The sequence below is a fragment of the Hypomesus nipponensis genome, chromosome 20, assembly GCF_054491055.1.
Source record: "Hypomesus nipponensis isolate SF chromosome 20, ASM5449105v1, whole genome shotgun sequence".
Lineage (NCBI taxonomy): Eukaryota > Metazoa > Chordata > Actinopteri > Osmeriformes > Osmeridae > Hypomesus > Hypomesus nipponensis.
The window spans coordinates 6,108,670-6,128,984 of NC_140380.1; the positions used below are offsets into that span (position 1 = coordinate 6,108,670).

A 20,315-nucleotide genomic window follows, 5' to 3' on the forward strand; every position below is an offset into this window, starting at 1 on the left:
GCCCCCACCTTCCATTTCCCCCCCTACGCCACAAGGACTCCAGCCCATTCCTTTCCTCTAGCCCCCCTACTCTGTCCTCTACCCCGCCCCCCCCCCCCCCCACACACACACACACACACACACACCGGACCTGGAGAAGGAGGGAATCCAGCGTGGTCTTTCTTTTACGTTCCACGAGCCATATTGACAATTACTTTGAATTAGTGGTAGTCATTCCTGTTTTTACCATCTCCACCTCCACCTCTACTTAAAAACATTGCTGTGTCTCGGTATGGTTTGTCGGAGCCACTCTGTGTCATGTGTCACTGTGCGCACTTGTTCCTTTCCCTCCCTCTTTGACGTTGATACCGCTGAAGTGATTATCCAATGACTTTTTGGGTTACCTGTGGACAATATGCACAAATGTGGAGACGGTCATTGGTTTAACAGGCACCAGGAAAGGCTGCTTTAGGCTTTTGTGCACACCTTAGGATGGATCGGATTGGATTATTGGCAATGAAGACAGTGTTGACAGGGCTTTGAGCCAGCCAATCAGAACCAAACTCTTACCCTGGTTTAGCTGGGACACGATCGACGAGACAAGCTGGGCAGGGTTTGCCATGAGCGCCTGTCTATTTTCCTACTAATGTGTTTGACAAATATGAAATGGAAAATGTAAATGGTTGGTTAGTGCATTACGTTAGTTATGATACACTTTGGTGCAAGAATTGATCTCATCCTTCATTTGCTATCAGCTCCAACAGTACCAGTGCAGATATTATTGCAGTAAATTTATAATTACTGATCCTACATTTGTCATATGTATACCATGTTAGCAACCTGTAGTTTTACAGGTCTAGTCATTAGAATTAAATCCATGCAAGGGCTGCCCATATTTTAGGAAAGAGCACATTGGCCGAATCCCATTACAGAAACCCCTCTGATTGGCTGGCTCAATGTTAGCCGTGGTCATTCTCAATAAACATATCAGACCATCTTTCTTAGCATTTGTATCTCAGCCCAGTCCAGCCTTCCATGGAAAGGTTATGCCCCTTGATTCTTTAATCAGCAGAGAGATGCAGTCATGAAAAACCTGCATCGTTGTGAGCGTAGACCGTCGTATTTGAAAGTCCAGTTGCTAAACTCTTGCTGGGTGGTGACCGAAAGGGGGACTGTTCAATTTTGGCAACTACACACGCAACTCGTTGCAGAACATTCCCCTTGACTGCCACTTGGCTATGCCAAAATGCAAATCTCTCATAATTCACGGCAAAACTGGGAATTAGTCGTCATCTTTCCAGAAGCGATGCGATGAAGTTCACTGCAACTTCGGTTTGGTTCCACCCTGTGCCATGGGACTAGTCTTCTTCCCACTGCATCTGAGGTGAACACCAACAGTGTCTCAGTGGGGCTTCGTGTCTCCACAACTCCCAGAGGATACTCCCACTGTTCCACACGAAACACACACATATACACACTGTGGCCTGCTCTGACGCCCTGGAGGGCTTTGGCAGCGGTCGATCCAATGAAAATGGGCCGTCTGGTCTGTTATGGATGTTATGGGGTGGTGAAGGAGGTAGTGCACAGAAACAGAGTCAAACTGTTGGAAAGTCAACGAAGGCAGTGCAGACAGTGCTTTTCCCTGTTTGTCCAGCTGCCTTTGAAGCTGACCGTCCCCTATGCCTTCCTACAGTACATGTTCAATGTAACAAAAAAAAAAAAAAAACAAAGACAAAAAAAACAATACGAATTTCTATTCCCTCTCCCTAATTTGAGTGAATTATGTACTGTGATATTTAATGTAGGCTACAAAGGCCACAATTTATGGCTGGTGATTTACTGTTATTGCTCTATCTCAGTTGTGGCTTTACTCATGGTGATCCTCCACGTCTACACCGTCCTCACCCCCTCCACTCGACAGAGACCACGCCTCCAGACCACCGTCACGCGTCCCATTTCGAATCTCACGTCTGATACGCCCCCCCCCCCCCTTTCACCATGAGCTTTTGCTTTCTCACGCCTGTTAGTTTGAGATTTTTCCCATTTTCGCTTGAAAAACAATCTCCACTGTCAGTCACCCCCCCCCGCTCACGACGTCATGCCATCGGACCATCTTTCTGAGCTCGTCTGGGTGTCGTTTGGTCTGGTCTGCCCCTCGCCAACGCTCTCTAACTGTACCCGACATCCCTGAAAGGGGGCGGAGACAGGCCCAAACACAGACCGGGAGTCTCAGTCCTAGTCCTACTCCTACTCCCTGGACGTTCTCATTGTGGTGTATATTAGCATTAGGCAATATAGACCTCAATGCACTTTGCTTTGACTTGAATCAGCTCCTTCCGGTGGAATCTTGGTTAATACCCAAATTAGCCACTAGAGGGTGTCAATGTCTTAAATGTGAAACACTTCAATTTGTGGATATTTGCACAGGTACTTTATTTATTTTTTAGAATAATAATATCGTTAAAAAACAGGATTTATATCAGTCAATTTATGGCTGTATATAAAATATATGAATATAGTATATATCTTAGAGCTCAAGGTTTATTTATAGCTAGATCAAGGGACGTAATTCTAGTTTAAAGCAGTTTCTGTCAATGACAATGGGCAACAATACCGACCTGCAATCCTGCATGACTTCAGAGTTTGGGTTTAAGGGGAAAAAATGAAAATGATTCTCACCAATGCGTGGATGCTTTATGAAGTAAAGGTTCAGTCCGTTTTTTTGGACACGAATACTAACACAATGAATGTGTATGGGGTCTTTTTCCCCCTCACGTATACAGATTGCAGGTTTTGGGTCAATTCCAATGATTTCACCCCATCTTGTGTTCCACAGAAACTTGATCTATTCAGAAAATGACATACATATTTAACTCTTAAGAAAAAGATTTGTATTTGAAATTCTGGCATCGGAAAATATTTACCTTTCAAAGTGATTGATGAAAAAAAACTCATTGGAATTCTCACCAATCCTGATAGACTCTGATATCAAAAAGCCTTGGGTTGCGTTCAAGCCATAGAGATGTTGGTTTCGGTTTTTACTGATAGCAAGTGAGCATCTTATCACTGAGTATTTCAATAAAGACCGCTGAGGTGTCGTGTTTTTAGCTCCTACCCTTGGAATAGCCTACATGAATTGGCGTTGTCTCCAAATGGACCATAGCAATCTTATGAGATGCATAGGAAAATTGTTCAGTATGTTCATGATACGTGTATGGAGAGCCATTGTGCCAGTGGTATCTAAATGGTTGTTGGTTACAGTATTCTTACAGGGGGACTCAGTATTAAAGTTATGTGCACTGTTATCCTGGAGCTGAATTTTGGAACCTTTGATGTAATATGCAATAGAGGCCAATAAGACTGAAGTAGAGAGACTTTGACCTGGTGGCTTACTGCTACGCCCTTAGACCCCTCGGAATCAACCTGTAATGTGAGATTGATTGGTTTTGGTATACAGATAGGTGAGAGAACATGGAGCTAATGATTAATAAAATTCACAGATGTTGCAAGTGTTTCTCCATGTTATTTCTTGTCGAGTCAATAACTCCATCAGCTTTCTGTTATTCAGCCATCAGCGTATTACAAGATAAACTGTGCTTCATAAGTACTAGTACCTTCAAATATCAGCAATATCCCTGCCCTGTGAACGATAATCAGCGTGACGTGTAAAAAAAACCCCATTGATTTATTTGTAATGGTTGCTATTTTTCCACATGATGTTAATCATGTTAATGTTAACATGATTCAAACTCTTAGCCCATGTGTATCACCGATGCAAGAACGAGAGAGACTCTGTTGTTATCTGGGGGCCAGTTTATTGAATCGAGTTCAATGATAACTTTTTACAACCAAAATGCAGGTGATGCCTCCGTCAGACAGAGCCTGACTAAGTGGGCACTGATCCCAGGGTGTCACCGACTGATCGGCAGAATGTGGAAAAAGTCGGAAGGAAGAATTAAGATGAGGAGAAAAAAAAAGAAAAAAGAAGAATGACACGGGAGAGAGAAAAAAATCGTTTGGAAGGAAGAAAAAGAGGTGAAACAGAGAGGAGAGTCTCTGGTCGAGCCGTTTACTCTGCGCGCGGGTTGGTTTGGCTTGATTGCACTTTATTGAACGATACAAAAAGAAAACAAGACCAACGTCCCTCTCTACTTCTGGGCGGGGATCATGCCGTCGATGGCCTCGCCCTTCTCCAGCTTCTTCTCCATCTCCACCATCAGCTTGACACCGTCGACCACCATCTGGACCTGTTCCACCTCGGAGGAGCCCAGACGATCGGCGTTGGAGATGTCGAAGACTCCACCCACGGAGGCGGTGTCCACACCACCTAGGCAGAGCAGGGGAGAGGGGGGATGAACTCGTGCCTTCTAGAACTGTGTGTGTGTGAGTGTGTGTGTGTGTGGGGGGGGGGGGGGGGACAGAGTGCGAATTATACAATGACAATCAAGGGGGGTAACATTTTTTTAATAATAACAATCGGGGCAACTTCTTCTCCAGGGCGTTAAGTAATATTTACAATTACAGATAAGAACGATATATATAACTCTATCGACCCCCCCGGCCTGTTGTTTTTACCTCTTTTGGGGGGGGGGGTCCAAGTCTTAATTAGGGGGGTCAAACGCCCCCCCCAAGCCCCCCATAATTCGCACCCTGGTGGGGGGGTAGGCATGTGTGTGTGTGTGAGCGTGCGCCAACCTGTTCCGCGCTTCTGCAGACGCAGCCTGCCGAGAATCTCGTTGAACTTGGCGTGTGTGCTAAGCTTGGGCAGCTTGACGTGGACTCCGCCGCGCAGGCCGGTTCCCAGGTTGGAGGGGCAGGTGAGCACGTAGCCCAGATGCTCGTTCCACATGAAGCCGTGGTTGTGCTTCTTGAAGATCGCCTCAATCTGCCAGACGACACCAACAACCTCTCGTCAGTCAATGCTCTGAACGCACGTCACGGTGTTTGTCTGCCGGTGTCTGGTGGCGTTTTTTGGGGCCCCCGCGAGAGGGATCATTTCCGCTCACCTTGGTCAGGCCGACGCAGAAACGTCTGAAGACCTCCTTCATGTTGCCGCCCTGCTCCATGGAGATGACGCGCAGGTGGTCCTCCTCGTTCACCCAGACCAAGAAAGACTTGTTGTCGTTGTGCCTTGATGCCAGAGGACGCGGAAAGGTCGTTAGCGCCAAAACACAGAAGCACCACTTCTGAAATATTGGTGTGAAGTGTCGGACGATCCGATTCGCTGTGCTCACCAGATTCCTCTTGCGTCGGGCCAGTCGCGGGCCATGCCAGCACCCAGCAGCAGGGGAGAGACGGGCTTGTCGAACAAGAAGTGATCAGCAATCAGCTGTTCCTGCTCGGCATCGGTCATGGCCTTCAGGGGGTAGTACTTTCCCTTGAACTCACCATCCAGGCTGGCAAGAGCTGGGGAAGAAAACGCAACGACAACAAAAGCATCACATCTTTTCCTGGTTTCCCTCCCCCGCCCCCCCTTGTTTTGAAAGCCATGTTGTTCTAGAAGGCCAAGAAACCCATTTCAGAATTCACTCTCTAGAGAGGAACGCAGACCCTGGATTCATTTCACCCCGCCCCCCCCCCCCCCCGTGCGTGGATGTCTGTCTGCGGGTAGATGCGGTGCTCACCCTCAACGGACAGCTTCTCCACCATTCTGCGCTCGCCGCGGCTGTTGTGGGGGGAAGGGTGTAGCCCTTGATGCTGCGGCCGGTACGCACGCGGCTGCTTAGCACGTAGTTGGGGTCCAGGTCGTCACCGCCCTACGCAGAGGGGAAGGAAAATGTTTTTGGACTACCTGTCTGGGTAACTTTTGCTATCTGTCTGTGTTGGTGGGGATTTTGGCATGTTTCTTAAAGGGCCCCTCTCTCCGGAACCTACCTTCAGGTTCTCGAAGTTCAGATCGGTCTTGTGCTTGTCGGTGGGCTTGTATCCACTGTGACGGTCGGAGATGATGGGGTCCAGAAGGTCCTTGAAGAGTTCGTAGGACTCCTCATCACCAGCCACGCAGCCGACAGTCATGATGAAGGGGTGACCTGAGGACAGGAGGACGTGAGGAGGGGAAGAGGGCCGCGGGGAGATATGACGTTGAGTCGTCACACGAGTATGACGACCGAGAAAGAACTCGCCAAACAAGTCGGAACTGTCACGCCGTACTGTCAAATGCACGCACGCCGAATTTGACGGCCGGACAAAAAACGCGGGCACTTTGTTTGATCGAGTGCTGCTGCATTCGCACGACCACACGCGTTTTAAGGCCACAGTGTTGCTTCAGTGTGGCCGCTTGGCTCGGGATTCGTTCTACACCCCGGTCAGTCACAGCCTAGTGCCTGAATAGAGAGGGATTTCTCTGTCCTGAAAGCTCTCAGAGCGTCTCACCTGGGTTGTCCACTCCGGTCTGGATGATGTCATCCAAGGTGAAGCCGCTGGAGGTCTGCTTGTCCCTCAGCTTGGCGTACATGTCCTTGGTCAGCACCTTGGCCATGTGGTTGTTGTGCTTGGTGAGGTCAGGATACTCCTCCTCAACTGAGAAGTTGAGCTTGAAGTTGTTGTGGGTGTTACCGAAAGGCATGATTGCGTTTCTAACACTGCGGAGACGGAGAGAAAAACACAAGAGGGAATCAACTGTGAGGCGATCGAGACTTTGAGATGAGGGTTTTTTTAGGGGGTTCGTTTATTTGGTCACGTTTGTCACTTTGAACCTAGAACACGGAAACAGTCCTTCGCGGGTGGGAGCTTTCGAACAGGTTTCGATGGATACTCCCTGAAACAGCTGCGACAGAACAGGATGAATACTCGTCCCTCGGCCACACAACACTTGCATTACTCAGATTCCAAGCCCACTGGATCGAATGTCCGTTGGGAATAGAAAAACCAGGCAGAGACACGTGGTGCTGGTATTTTTAACACCCGCTACCCTGCTCCCTACCATACCTCCCACAGATCACACGTATAGTATTTCCGGGCCCTACCTTCCACCCGCTTCGGGTACACACCCTCCGCCCCCCGCCCCCCACCCCCCACCACCTGTAAATGTGTTCCCCATCGCTGTCGACATGAATCTGTTGTGTACATTCACATACCCTGTGAATGGGTCAAATAGCCCTGCCCGAAGACCTCCAGCTACAACAGAAATCAGTCTAGCCCTTCTATTAGCTTTCGATGCCTTCGTCATCCATCACCTTAACTGCTTTTGCTGGAGGACTCAACCGCTGCTCCCTTCAACGACAGACAATTGAATTCAGGATAAATACATTCCTTAAGGGTTCATGCATAATTGTCCCAGCGGCTTGATGCCCAACACCCATTTAAAGAGAGCCACACTTCCCTAACTCAAGACAACCAACCCCTGAGACCAATCCAAGTGGGATCGAGAAACACCTGTCGACACATCTCCGTGTCTGCTGGAGTGAACCGTCAGTGTGTCGTCAAACCACAGCTGCTCTGCAGCACGATCAGAACGTATTCATACCGTAAGGTCAGTCTAACATTTCACATTGCACAGGTCTCACGTATGCATCATGGGATCTCTTCTGTTTCTATTCGACAGTTACTGTTAACAGTTAAGTTCCTGTTCTTCTATCCTATGGATCTTGCCGTAATCCAACAAAGCACATTGATGTTACATCATATACAGTGTACAATGTTACAGTATTTGAGTTTTTTTGATACTTATGCGGAATCCGTCGCGTTCACTTAATCTATACATCTTCCCCTTCCTTCCAAACACACATTATTATTGAGGTGTTCAATTAAAGAAAAAGTTCAAACAAATGTTTTACCTGCACACAAGACAAGAATTGAATTAACAGTCCTTTGGTTCAGATCCTGTTCACCAGAGGCAATTTAGAGGTCACCCAGCTTTCTCGGTCTTTGCTCTCTGCTTATATACTGGACAGACACACAGCCATTGGCTAGCGTTTTAACAGTCACTGGGCCCTCATTGGCCAGGGGCTGTTTCTGATACTTGGTTCAGTTTACGAAAGGCCAGGATTTACATCTCAGTCATCCAAGATGGAGCCTGCAGCTGCAACCTCACCCCTCTCACCCCTCTCACCCCCTTGCCCCATACATAGCTCCTGTGGTGGGACGTGAGGGCGTTTTCAGAGAGGGGGGGTGTTAGGGAAGGGGAGGAGTAGAGTAACAGCCTGAAAAAAGCTGAGCAAGACTTTTGCCAAATGCAACTAAGAACAGGGGTTCTTGTTTGGCCCCAAGGGTTGGAAAAAGTTAGAATTCTCTCAAGGAATACCTTGCAGACATCCAGTCTCTTTCATTTATATGTATAAATATGTTAAGGCAACTGAATCAAAGGTCAAAGTATCAGAAAGAATTACCCAGCTGACCAGGTCAAACAAAAGCAACACAAAGATTTGTGAAAAGACACCGGTTTCTCATAATTGTGTCTCAAGTTTGGCGCTTTCTCTTCATTGTTGGTCTGTCGTCAAAGCGAGTCTAAAGCTTGTATTGTGTTGTGTTTCTGCAAATCCAGTTTCCATGCCGTGTCTCTTTAAACAACTAAAACATACTGATCTCTTGGCCATGGAGCAGTTGTCGAGGGAAACATTTTGGGAGCATTGGCAGGCAAAATATGTATGTATGTATGCGTGTGTGTGTGTGTTTGGGGGGGATGGAGGGAGCGTGTTCGTGATTCAAATGTTTTGGGAGAAGGGGCTGGCTGTGCCATGATGATCCAGATTTAACAAACTCCTCCCTAACAAAAGGTAACGACCCCCTAAAAAAGTCAGAGTCATTTCTGCGCCTTGACGGACAGTACAGGAACAGCAGCCATGGAACCATGAAGCTGTTCTCCAATAAGACAACCACACATTGTCGTTGAATGATGCTGGAAAGGACAGCTGCCAGACCGTCATTACAGGTCACCCTAGAAGAACTAGACCAGATTTTTTACAAAATGATGTCATGCTGCTTTAACGAGAGCTGATGCCCATGCCCACGATGAGAAAGAAGAATTGATCCGAATCTCGACCATCGATCAAACAGCGTTACGTTCTTCTGGCTTTCCTTGATGACAGACTCTCCATGTCTGTGACTATCCTTTCCTTCATTGGTGGATGACGTAAAAATGCAGATTTCGCGTTCAAGAAAGCGTCATGACAGCACCCGAATGGATGGCAGAGTAGGCCGTATTGAACACAGTTTCATTGAAGTCTTCTGTCATAGAATATGACCTCTGATATTTTCAGCTATTGTAGATTGCTTATGTTGCACCCGTGGTCTGGCACTGTAGGTTAACCTATGGATAGAGTGGCCTGCATGCCTGTGGTGTGTCTGCAAAGTCACTCCCAAAACACAATCAAAATCATGATAATAAAGACTATGTTCATTCAGCAGACAGGTTTGTCCAAAGCGCTGTATGGACTAGTGCAAGACAGTATTGAAAGACAGTATTCATCATCATTCGTGGCAATTTCATGGCCAAAGCTTTCACTGTCATCGACCCTTTTACCACTGGTGTTCAATTCCCACGTGTTGTGAAAAGTGTATTTTGGGATCAGGTAGTAAGATTCAAGTATGAATTGTAATGTATACAGAATCAGAATCAAAAGAATCAGAAGAATCAGAAGGGATTTTATTTGCCATGAATGTTTGCACAAACAAGGAATTTACTTTGGCAGGAAGGTGCATACATTAAACATAAAGGAATTTTGAAACTTAAATATGTGGTCTAACCATACGAAAGGAGCTAATACTAAGGGGATTTAGAATAAAAAATAAAAATAAAATATAAGTAGCCATAATTAAAGCCATAAATAAAAAACTTTTTTTTTTCTTTTTTTCTTTTACAGTTAACAAAGTTACTCTGGACAATAAAATTCTTATATTGCAATGTCCTCCTTCTGTCCGTCCTCCCATAATTACAATAAAACACTAAAAAGAGAGAAACATATATAAATATATACAGTCAGAATGAAATAAGGCACAGAAATAAAATGACAGTTTTCCTGAGTGCTTAAAGTGCACCATGCGTTGTTGCAAATATTGCAAGTACAGTTGGTGACATGAAGTCACAGCAGCAGTCGGTCATAGTTCAGGAATGTGTGTGTCTGTGTGTGTCTGTGTGTGTCATCTGGCTGTTATCATTATGTAGTGTGTGTGTGTGTGGGGAGGGGGGTGATGGGGAGGTGGCTTGTGAGGGAGCTGTTCACCAGCATGACGGCCTGCAGGTCGAAAGTGCTTGTCAGTCTCTTTGTTCTAGATTTCGGACTCCTGTAGCGTTTGCCTGATGGCAGCAGCTAGCAGAGTCTGTGCTGGGGGTGTGTTCTGTCCTTGATGATATTGTGGGCTCTCCTGGTGACCTTGGTGGAGTAAATGTCCTGTAGTGAGGGGGAAGGCTGCTCCTGTGAGATGAACTGGGCTGTTTTGTTCACACGCTGGAGTGCCTTCCTGTCCTGGGCAGTGCAGTGTCCATACCACACTATGGTTGACGTGGTTAGGACGCTCTCCACCGTGCCTCGGTAAAAGTTGGTTTCCTCAGCCTTCTCAGGAAGTACAGCCTCTGCTTGGCCTTTCCCGTGATCCGGAGTATGTTGTGAGCAGAGTACAAATTATACAATCACAATCGGGGGGGGTCAACTTCTTCTCCAGAGTGTGAATCGACCCCGCCTCGACCTTTTGTTTTTACCTCTTTTGGGGGGGTCCAAGTCTTAATTAGGGGGGTCAGACCCCACCAACCCCCCCACCCCCCCGTAATTCGCACCCCGGTGGTGAGACCAGGTGAGGTCCTAGCTGATGCGAGTTCCAAGGAATTGAAAGGTTTTCACCCTTTCCACCTCGGCCTCACCCATGTACAGTGGTGTTTGTTGCACCTTCTCCCTCCTTGGGTCGACAATCATCTCCTTGGTCTTGTCTGTGTCCAGGGAGAGATTATTATTATTAAGACACCAGGCCACAAGTTCCTCCACCCCTCTCCTGTACGCTATCTCAGCCCCACCAGCGATCATTCCAATGACCGTAGCATCATCTGCAAACTCGATGATACTGGTGTTTCCCTGGGAGGCGTATGCGAAGAGGGATTACATCAGCAGACACCGGAGGTTTATCTATGCACCCTCTCGCGCGTTTACCCGACGTTTCAAAGGAAAGAGAGCGTATGTAGAGACACAGGCAGACTGTGACTGTCCAGGAGGCGTCCCGGAGAGGTGAGGGATTTGGCAGAGACACAGCCTAGGTCAGCGCTGCCTGGCGTTCCTGCCTGGCGGCGGGTTGACCAGGCCAACGGGAAACCCCAGAACACCTGCGTGCCGCAACTGTCCCGTCCAATCCCACCTGTCCCCTCTCCATATCTGTTCCCGCGTTCGGGTGTCCTCCTGTCCTTACTAAGTGTCCAGACTATGTGTACAAGATGTTCCCCCCTTCCCAGCCCCAATATCCCGCCTCGCCACATTCTTATGTCACGCTCGTTCCCCGTCCCCCCCGACGACCACCTCTCCTCAGCCGCGGGCCCTCACCCTCCTCCCGCGATGCCTCCCATCAAGCGCACACCGCTGTCAGGAGATACGAAGGGGTGGAGTGTGGGCTTGTCACGGTGCCCTTGCCCGGAATCGACACCCCGGTCTCCTGTTACCCAGCTGTCTACTGCTTGTCCTACTCCCGAGCGCGGTGACACATTTGTCTCTGCCCCGGCTCCATGACTTTCGAGCCGCACACACCACGATTCTCCCCCCCCCCCCCCCCCCCATTCAACGCACACTGCACACCAAACGTCCTCACAGTTACAGTCACTTTAGGACGACGGCAAATCTCGGGAAGGCACTCGTCGCGAGTGAGTGCTTTTCGACGTGTCCCTCCCGCTCAGGGATGACGGCCGCGAGGTTGAGGGGTTGGGGAGCCGTCTACGTCGTCGCGTCTGAGAATGAGACTCCTGATATTGTGGCCGCAAAGGATTTACACGGCGCAGTTGTCAAGCTCTGAGCGAGGACAGTTACGTAACAGGGCTGTGATAGGATGCATGTGAACCAGCGGACCTTCTTGCCACAAGGGATCCCTGAAAACGAATCTCAGGAAATGGACCCCCCCCCCCCTCAGCTCAGGCCACAGAAATTCTCGCACCTCACAGTTTGGACTGCTCACAAGCAGACTGCAGATGCTTTGACTTCCTCGTGTTTGCCCCAAACTTGCAAACAGACCCATGGTGTTCACACACTGAAAATCCTTAAGTTATTCGGGATGAATGCACTCAGATAATGGGTCCTGTGGCAATCCTATTCTTTTAATGGGTGAACCACAATCTGTTATTTTGTGCTGCCACACCTGTGAATGCTTCAGTGTCAAGTGATATCTTGTCACCAATCAGTCTGTAAAATCTGATTTAGCAGGAGCTTAGTTTAAATCCAATTAAAATACTCACTCTGTCTACCAAACACATACGGGGCATCTCTCTTACCAGCAGATATACCCTCTGCCCATACGGTGACACGATCGTCACGTGTTCAGATCAGTGTTGTCTTTGTCAGTGTACTATCCATACTGCAACAGAGGGAGTGACTCGTTAGTTCACTTTCCATCCTCGAAGACAGTTTACGGAAAGGGATATGCAGGAGCTAGGAATGATCTCTTTGTAAGGATATATTTACTCCAACTCTGCAACGGAGGAAACGAACACTGGTTCTCAAGGCCCATGGAGTCCTCACTTGGAATGCGTGCGCCTTGACCCCTTGAGATGTAGCCATGTCAACTGCATGGTGGCAACCTGTGCCTGACATCCTGAAATACCGTTGGCCTTTTGAAACCTGATGCAACACACTATGTGAGTTTTCATGTGTGAAGGAGTTTAAGGTGGTGTGATTTCGAAGTGTGATTTGGGGAAGATGGATTTGGATAGATTTGGATCAATCAATCAAATGTTTGACCCCTTTCATTTATTTTTATGAGAAAAAGAAAACCTGAGTAAAAAACACAAATCAAACAGTATCCACCAAAGCAGCAATATCTATTTTAAAAGGTCAGAAGAGTATTTTTACTACGTCACCCACATGTAAAACCGTTCCACCTGTCTTTTCAAAATAGATGGAATGGAAACACTGAAGTTGTGCTTCTTCATTCTAGTTACACTTGGTGTAGTTAAGGTCTGTAGAACTTTAAGCAATACGGCATAAACCTCATGTTTATTTTTTTTTACAAAGGGGGTCCAAAAAAATTATAATTACAAACAGTGGACATATTTACTTAGAGGCAACAATACAGTTGATACAATGTTTACATTTTCATTTTTTTTTCTAAGTCATGGTTAGCTAACCATATTCAAATCTTGTATGTTGAAAAATCTTTATTACTCTATCACACTTATACATTTAAGACTAATAACTGAAACTGGGGCCAAGAATAAACAAGATGCGTACTGACAAATGGTGCAACATACTATTACGATTTAACACATGCTTCCCCAATGTTTCACCATCACCACTGTAAATAAACGGTCCCCAAAACATTTATTTTGCAACCCCTACATCCCATGTCTATGTCATTCCTAAATGTGCAGCCTCTAAATTCAACGAGAGAAACTTGTCTCTTGTCAACAATAAGAACGTCAATCTCATTGATGAATGAGACTTTCGCAAACAAGGATCAATGATGGAATGCAGCGAAGTCGTAGTAGGCTACCAAAGCACCTCTGAAACTACAGTTGCAAACAAAAACTTCATTTAGAGCCTTCAGTTTGTGTATTGACTTCTACTTAGAGTCGCGGTTGATGGTGAGGATGGATTGCCTATCTGTGTGGGGCGTGTCACTGCCTGGTCTCCCCCATTAAAACCAGATCTGTCGGGGGTCACGTGTGGTAGGGAGACTATAATTATAACTGGCTTGCATGTCTATCAGCACCCACCTCAAGCTCTGCGCTCTGCCCACTTAAACTCGAGATCAAATTTCATCGACTCAGTTCCGTGTTTGTACTCCATCTACGAGAAAGAAGTCAATGTGAACCTCCCAATAGCTTCATTTTGGCAAAAGAATTGTCAACACGTTCGATAGGTAACATCTCCAGTTAACATTGCACACACATGCCACAATACCGTATGTCACAGCTATCTTTAGTGGGCTGTGCGTGTTATAAGGGAACTTTTAAAGCTAAATGGCGTGACGGCATGCAATACAATGACCACCTGTCCATCATGCTAGAACAACATGTGTGTATAGAATTCTTGGTGTTCGACTATTTGGTTCTACTGAATAATGTGTCGTGGATGTATTTAAATGCAAGTATTCCACCCTGCATGTGCTTCCACTTTGTCACCAGTGATGTCATGTCCTGCAAACACCGCATGTATGTTTTTCAACCCAACCTGGCACCGCTCCAAGTTGCGAAATTGTTTTCCTTGCCCCTTTTCAAAGGTCAGACGTTAAGGTCTGCATGATGCTTCCAATGCATTCTCCAGTCTCTCCAATCCAAATAAAGGTGAAATAAAAAATGCAAGAAGACATTGGTTCTCAATTGAACAATAGCAGGAATCTTTCATATCAGCCCGCTATGACAGCCTTCTTGTTGCAAACCACCAGGCCCAAGTTAGAAGTTATAAAGCCAACAGGAGATTCCCTCACCCACCTACACTAGAGCTCATGCTCTTGCATGGGTTATTCAGCTGTCTCGCAGCTTTAATGGATCTAACCGTGAATCCCACTCACCCCTAACTCACTCTCCAGGCTACAGAATGCGGAGCTGCCACTAAGCATAGGGCAAGACAACAGGTGTCAGCCGCCCCACGGGAATCGTCAGGTGAGAGGTGAGAGCAAACGGTATCCGTTATAAACAGCCCTGAGGCAACTGTACACGCCTTCCCTACAGTTCACACATGCTAATGTACCCTGACTTCAGTTGGGATTTTTTTTCTTCAGAAGGATTTAGTCTAAAGTAAAGTCGGAGATGGAAATTCAAAGTCAAGGTGGCTTGATGGTTCATTCAGCAATGCATCACGTGGTGCTTTCTGTGCAAGACACAGAAAGTAATCGCATACTACATACAACCCATTATATAGCCTGATATGAGGAAAATCTCCCGTCCTGCGTGATACTATTTCACAACGTTATTCCCCTTACTCCCCAAGGTTCGTCATCCTGTCATGGGACCAACACGTTTGTCTCCTCGCTAATCTGTCAAGGTCAGCTCGACCTGCAACTCTTGAGTGAACGTTGATCTCAGAATCACTAAGCAACCCAACTCAAGGCCTTCAACTGTGAGTGTTCCCACCTGTTACCCCTGGCAGACGCATGGGCGTATCTAGCCCTATTTTGGCTGGAGCCCCCCCAAAAGTTTTATTAGCCCCCCCCCCCCCCCCCCCAACCCCCCCTCCCCCCTAAAAACCACTAGAGTACACTATTTAAAAGGATATTTTCAAAAATGTATTCTGGGGGAACATGCCCCCAGACCCCCCTAGTTTTGCCGAGTCACAGGAAACATTATAGGTTTTATCTAGGGGCTTAGCCCCCCCAAAAGTGGGAACCTAGATTCGCCCCTGGGCAGACCCCTCCATATTGGTCCTGGGAAGTCCTGTTTGTCTAACTCCTGAGCCCATAACAGACTCACTTAAGATACGCATACACATAACCGTCTCATTACCTGACAACTCTCCCTGCCCCCCCCCCCCTCCTCTCTCATTTCAGAACATTCTCTGGACTCTGGCACCATTTCTGCCGTTGTCCTCTTCTCAACCTTCCAAACCCCTGCTACCACATTCCTTACATGGGACTAGTTCAGGACATGTTTCTGCTGTGCAGACCCCACAGCCCAAACCCAGGCCTTTCCTCCTCACCACTGAGTACCCCACATGCCTGCCTACCTGCCCTATAATCAGTAAACCACCACACTTCCACACACTTGCACACTGGTAAAGGGAAAGTACCTCCCATCACACCACTACTTTGACTAACACATGTAGCTGTATGCTGTGCATAAACAACAACCAAGACAATGAGACAAGCCCGCACAAAGCCTTCTATTAAACATTGTTATAATACAACTCATTGCAGAGTTACCAACCTTAGCTTTGGCAAAGGCTCAACACATAGACACCGTTAACACTTTGACCACACACATACAGTTTAAACAGAGACAAAGGTCTAGGATTGGATAGTTGTCTGTTTCACTGTGGCTCCTTTCCATTGACAGTTCAATACTGTTGCAATCAACAGATTCGAAACACCCGGATTTATAGAAGTACCTGTCACAAACACTTGTGACAGCACAACATTATAGATTGCAATCATACGCTCCCTTCTCTACTGACTGAATGTTTCCTTTCTTTTTGGGAACTGGTCTTCTGTAGCCCCTTCTGCAGCCCCTGTCTCTATATGACAGACCTTATATGGGGCTCTTTCAAAGCCACTGGCAGCTGAACGATAAATTACCTTGCATAACACACACGTGCGCACACACAGACACACACAGCACATACAAAGCACACTGGTGCAAATGGAAAGCCACGCACGGTCGGGTCTTTCTTGTCATAAATTCAGCCCTGTGATTGTGTACTGTACTGTAATCGTCACAGTAATTATTATTAGTAGTAAGCATTTCGTTGGTAGATGTTTTGGTTTGTGCCGTGCGGCATTCCATGTTTCAGTGATTGTTGAAGTTGGGCCTGTGGGTGTGTTGCCGTTCATACCCGCAGTACCCTTTAAAACACACAAGGTGGAGCTATTTCCAAAGTAAGCAGCGGTCAAATACACAAACAGGCCCAGCAAGTTGTCAGTTGCTTAATTTTGAGGCTGAAAAAATGGGCCTGCGGCTACGTCAAATGTGTCGAGTCTGCGTCGACGAAACAACCTTAAAGCAATAAAAATAAATATAGAAAAACAGAAGTAGAAATCCAAACTTCTTGACCTTCATTAGAAATGCGAGGGAGATTTATTTTGGGGTAGCGTCGAACGGCCCAGTGACTGGCAGCCACAGCGAGGCAGCAGGGCTAGGCTATCCGCTGGTGTCTCTTCTGGTGCAGGTACAAAGTGCCCAGGACAAAGAGGAGTGTCACCAGGCCTGGGACAGACCTGTGGTGTCCAACACCCACGACCTACAACGCACAACAGAGAGATGAGTACTAATTGACCCTAAAAAGGTTATCTCAACAAATAATCACACTGCCACTTTAATATATATAGTTTTGGAGTAACTATTGCTACACTGTACATAGGCCATGTGTTGTTTTTAGTTAGGCATTTTAGATAAGTAGATTAATGTCTCTTGTATGTAATGTTTTTCGTGTATGGGCCATTGCGCCTGAAATAAACATTAAATATATATATATATATATATATACATATATATATATATATATATATATATATATATATATATATATATATATATATATATATATATATATATATATATATATATAGCCTATACTAACCATCCTCTTTTTGAGAATGCAGTTGACTTCATCCCCCACAGTTCTCAGCTGGTCGCTGCATGGTAAACTGGGCTCCAGACACTCCCCTACAGGACACTGAGAGTAGGGCAAGCTGACACGTTCCACGATCCCCTTCAGAGCGGCTCTCTCCACTGGCTCCCGGGTTGATGGATGACAGAACAGATGACACAAAATGAAACGGATATTTCTCACGGCGATACATCATGATATTCATCGCCATCTTCCACGGGGACCATACACAGACCAGACCATTTACTTACTCTCTTTTGAGATCTACGCAATCATCTAGTTTTTAAAGGAGCTTGTGTAAGGTTTAATTTTGGTGTCTTATGAGGAGGTATAGGCTAGCTGGCATTTACAAGATGCATAATCAATAACTTGGCAACGTGGCTTATTTTATCACCAGCACCTCTATGAAGTAACAAGTAGCTTCTTTGAACTCAATCAATGAGGTTCATGGATCGGGTAGTAGTGTATTGTTACAGATGCAGATGACCTTACCCCGCCCATCTTACTTATCTCCCGTGCGGGAGGCTGGCAGCTGTAGGAAAGCCCACAAGTGTCGGACTGCGTCCCAACCTCACGGAGGACGCGACTAGGGACTGTGGCTTGAAAACCACTCCCATATGGAACACTGAGTGAGGGGCTCTGCAAAGGCTGCCAGGCCTGATGGGAGCCATGCTGAGAACTCCATGGATCATCAGTCTTCCTCTGGGATCTACACACTACAAGGGGGGGAAAATGGTTTATTTCAAGTCCTGTAGTCCATCCCCGTAGTAACCCCCTGCCCCATGAGATCGATGTTAGTTCCTAATTTGCCTTAGAGATCAGAAGACTGGAGATGCATGGCTGCAGACCATAACATCATCCTTTCCTGAATGAGAATCCTAAATGAAACTGTCAATCGGTATGATTTTCTTTGCAAAAATATCTTCTGCTATTTAATGATTTGACTATACCTCTACTTTACACAATAATTACAAATAGATACACAGTCCTTGTGTTTATGATTTGTTAACTTCCATAGCTTACTTATTCTGGGGACAGAGGAGGGGGCCAATTTGGGCCGCAGGTGTGCCATAGTCAGGTAAGTCTGGGTGCCCGCGTCACAGACCAAGGTACCTGACTGGGCCGAACCTCTTGGCCAAATCTCTCTCTGTTGCCGAATATTCATCTGAGATGCAGATGTTCCATAGCTATTCCTCTGGTAGCCCGCTTTACAATTTTCTCCTCCCATTGATTCTTGACTAGAGTTGGCCATCCGAATGCGGTTTGGTTTATCTACCATGCTTGTTTTATTTGCAGGGTAGCCTCTGTGTTGGTCTGTGCTTAAGTGATCCCCGTAGACTATCCTGACATTTGCTATGTGGGGGCTGTGGCTTCTGAGATGGATGCTTCCTGTGCATTTGGAGTCGTCGACCCTGGGGTTAGTCAGGTGGACAGCTGTGCCCACCTCTCTTACAAAGCTGTCATTCCTATGGGGACTGTGTTCCCGGTCCCTTTGACTGAAGTTATTCTGTCCGTACTTGTCCTTCTCTGGCTGATTCCTCTTTAACCAGTGATATTCGGGGGCCTTGGTTTGGATATCTATGGGATGGACTGCCATATTGGCATGGAGAGGATGTCCTGGCACTAAATCAAATGTTCTCAGTATTAGGATAGTTCATTTGCCACTGATAATTGTGCACTGTCGTTTTTTAGCACATATGTTGCCTAAAAACATCGCAAAGTTATTCATCAGCTTTTAGAAGGTGGCTCACCCAAAACCAAGGACAACTTTTTTCTTTCTCAGATTGTCTTCCCTTGGCACGTCTAAAACTCATCGCTGGCCATTAGGTTACTGATTTGATGAATATGGTTCTGTTCATCAACAAGACACGGATCTATTGTGACGCTTTTGGTCGGCACAAAATCTGAAAATGCTCGTACTGATAATGATCGTATCAAACCAATCACAGAGCCCTGGTGGTTTGGAAAATAATGCGACAGTCAGTCAGTCACAAATGTGGTTTCTTAACTAGACAAGCTAAATAAACTTCGTGATCTAGCTAGTAGTTACAACGTTTATGCTATTTGATCATCCAATGATAACAACGTAATAGATCAGTTTGAATAGTTCATTTAAAAAAATAGGAAATGATGCATAGGCTATTGTAGCCGATAGACTTGAGTAGGCTGACTTTTTGCCCTTCTCTTTCACAGTTGATTAGTTCCTACGTTCGACACTGTCACACTAGGGATTAGAAAAATGAGTAGGATAATCTGGGGCAGCCCTCAAATGCTACAGAAGGCCACTTTGTTGGCGTCATATTACCCTTTTAAAAACACTGTAAGAATAGGTGGCTCCTGTCCAAACAAGATGGGAAACTAATATTATTACAACCACGGCGGCTATGGTTTACTGATCGACCTCCCTCAAAAGCCTATTTAAGCAATCGTCATCATAATCATGCAGTAGATAATACCAAAACGAAGAAAACTAGGCTACACATATAATTAGAGTCATACACTGGCTACATCATTGAGTTTGAAGTAGGCCTTGTGCACAAATAAGTCAAGGGTTCAGGACCAAAGTAGGCCCACATGTCAGCTTCTAGAATATAAACCAAGTGTGCTTGGATCATCAGTCAGGCCTTTTTGTGCTGCCCCCATAAACTGTAGTTCCAAACAGGGTGAGGCAGTATACACCACTGCTGGAACGAATTCCCAGAATCAATCACACTCCCCTATACTGAAGTCTCTGAAAGCGAACCTGTTCTCCCGTGCTTTTGAACAAAGGAATGCACTGTTCCTTGTTGTTTTATTTTTGTCTTATGTTAATGCAGCCTATCAATTTGAATTACAATGTGGATGAAATGGTCTATATAAAGAAACTTGCTTTGCCTTTCCTGATGGTCTACATTGCACGGTGAAACACGTTTTTCCGACTGGAGGGAGGGTCCTTTTCTAGGAATTCTATTG

General features: G+C 46.2%; 1 protein-coding gene and 2 long non-coding RNA genes across 4 annotated transcripts; 1 reads left to right on the forward strand and 2 right to left on the reverse strand.

Moving 5' to 3' along the window:
- Nucleotides 1–3,774: 3,774 nt before the first annotated feature.
- On the reverse strand, nucleotides 3,775–7,827 carry LOC146246089 (creatine kinase M-type-like). 2 transcript variants are annotated; one of them, XM_084683789.1, is made up of 8 exons: nucleotides 7,755–7,827; nucleotides 6,352–6,560; nucleotides 5,854–6,008; nucleotides 5,604–5,735; nucleotides 5,214–5,385; nucleotides 4,986–5,109; nucleotides 4,675–4,864; nucleotides 3,775–4,306 (listed from the first exon to the last, which is right to left on the reverse strand). In XM_084683789.1, the coding sequence occupies exons 4-8, from the start codon at nucleotides 5,626–5,628 to the stop codon at nucleotides 4,128–4,130; spliced, it is 690 nt and encodes a 229-aa protein (XP_084539915.1). In that variant the 5' UTR covers nucleotides 5,629–5,735; nucleotides 5,854–6,008; nucleotides 6,352–6,560; nucleotides 7,755–7,827; the 3' UTR covers nucleotides 3,775–4,127. The 2 variants fall into 2 exon arrangements, with proteins under 2 accessions (XP_084539915.1, XP_084539914.1); XM_084683788.1 differs by lacking the exons at nucleotides 5,604–5,735; nucleotides 5,854–6,008; nucleotides 6,352–6,560; nucleotides 7,755–7,827.
- Nucleotides 7,828–9,541: 1,714 nt separating this feature from the next.
- LOC146246090 (uncharacterized) lies at nucleotides 9,542–11,645 on the reverse strand. Its single transcript, XR_014734566.1, has 2 exons — nucleotides 10,140–11,645; nucleotides 9,542–9,861 (listed from the first exon to the last, which is right to left on the reverse strand). It is a non-coding gene; the product is annotated as an uncharacterized LOC146246090 (long non-coding RNA).
- Nucleotides 11,646–11,726: 81 nt separating this feature from the next.
- Nucleotides 11,727–17,231, forward strand: LOC146246091 (uncharacterized). The gene is made up of 3 exons (XR_014734549.1): nucleotides 11,727–12,739; nucleotides 14,632–15,161; nucleotides 15,589–17,231. It is a non-coding gene; the product is annotated as an uncharacterized LOC146246091 (long non-coding RNA).
- Nucleotides 17,232–20,315: the final 3,084 nt, after the last annotated feature.

What these genes read in the sequence shown, in the direction of transcription:
- LOC146246089 (XM_084683789.1), bottom strand. Translation starts at nt 5,628, where the DNA reads ATGGTGGAGAAGCTGTCCGTTGAGG. An exon ending in TCTGCGTCGGCCTGACCAAG is followed by an intron (nt 4,865 to 4,985) that starts GTGAGCGGAAAT and finishes GTCGTCTGGCAG; the next exon opens with ATTGAGGCGATCTTCAAGAA. An exon ending in TCTGCAGAAGCGCGGAACAG is followed by an intron (nt 4,307 to 4,674) that starts GTTGGCGCACGC and finishes TGCTCTGCCTAG; the next exon opens with GTGGTGTGGACACCGCCTCC.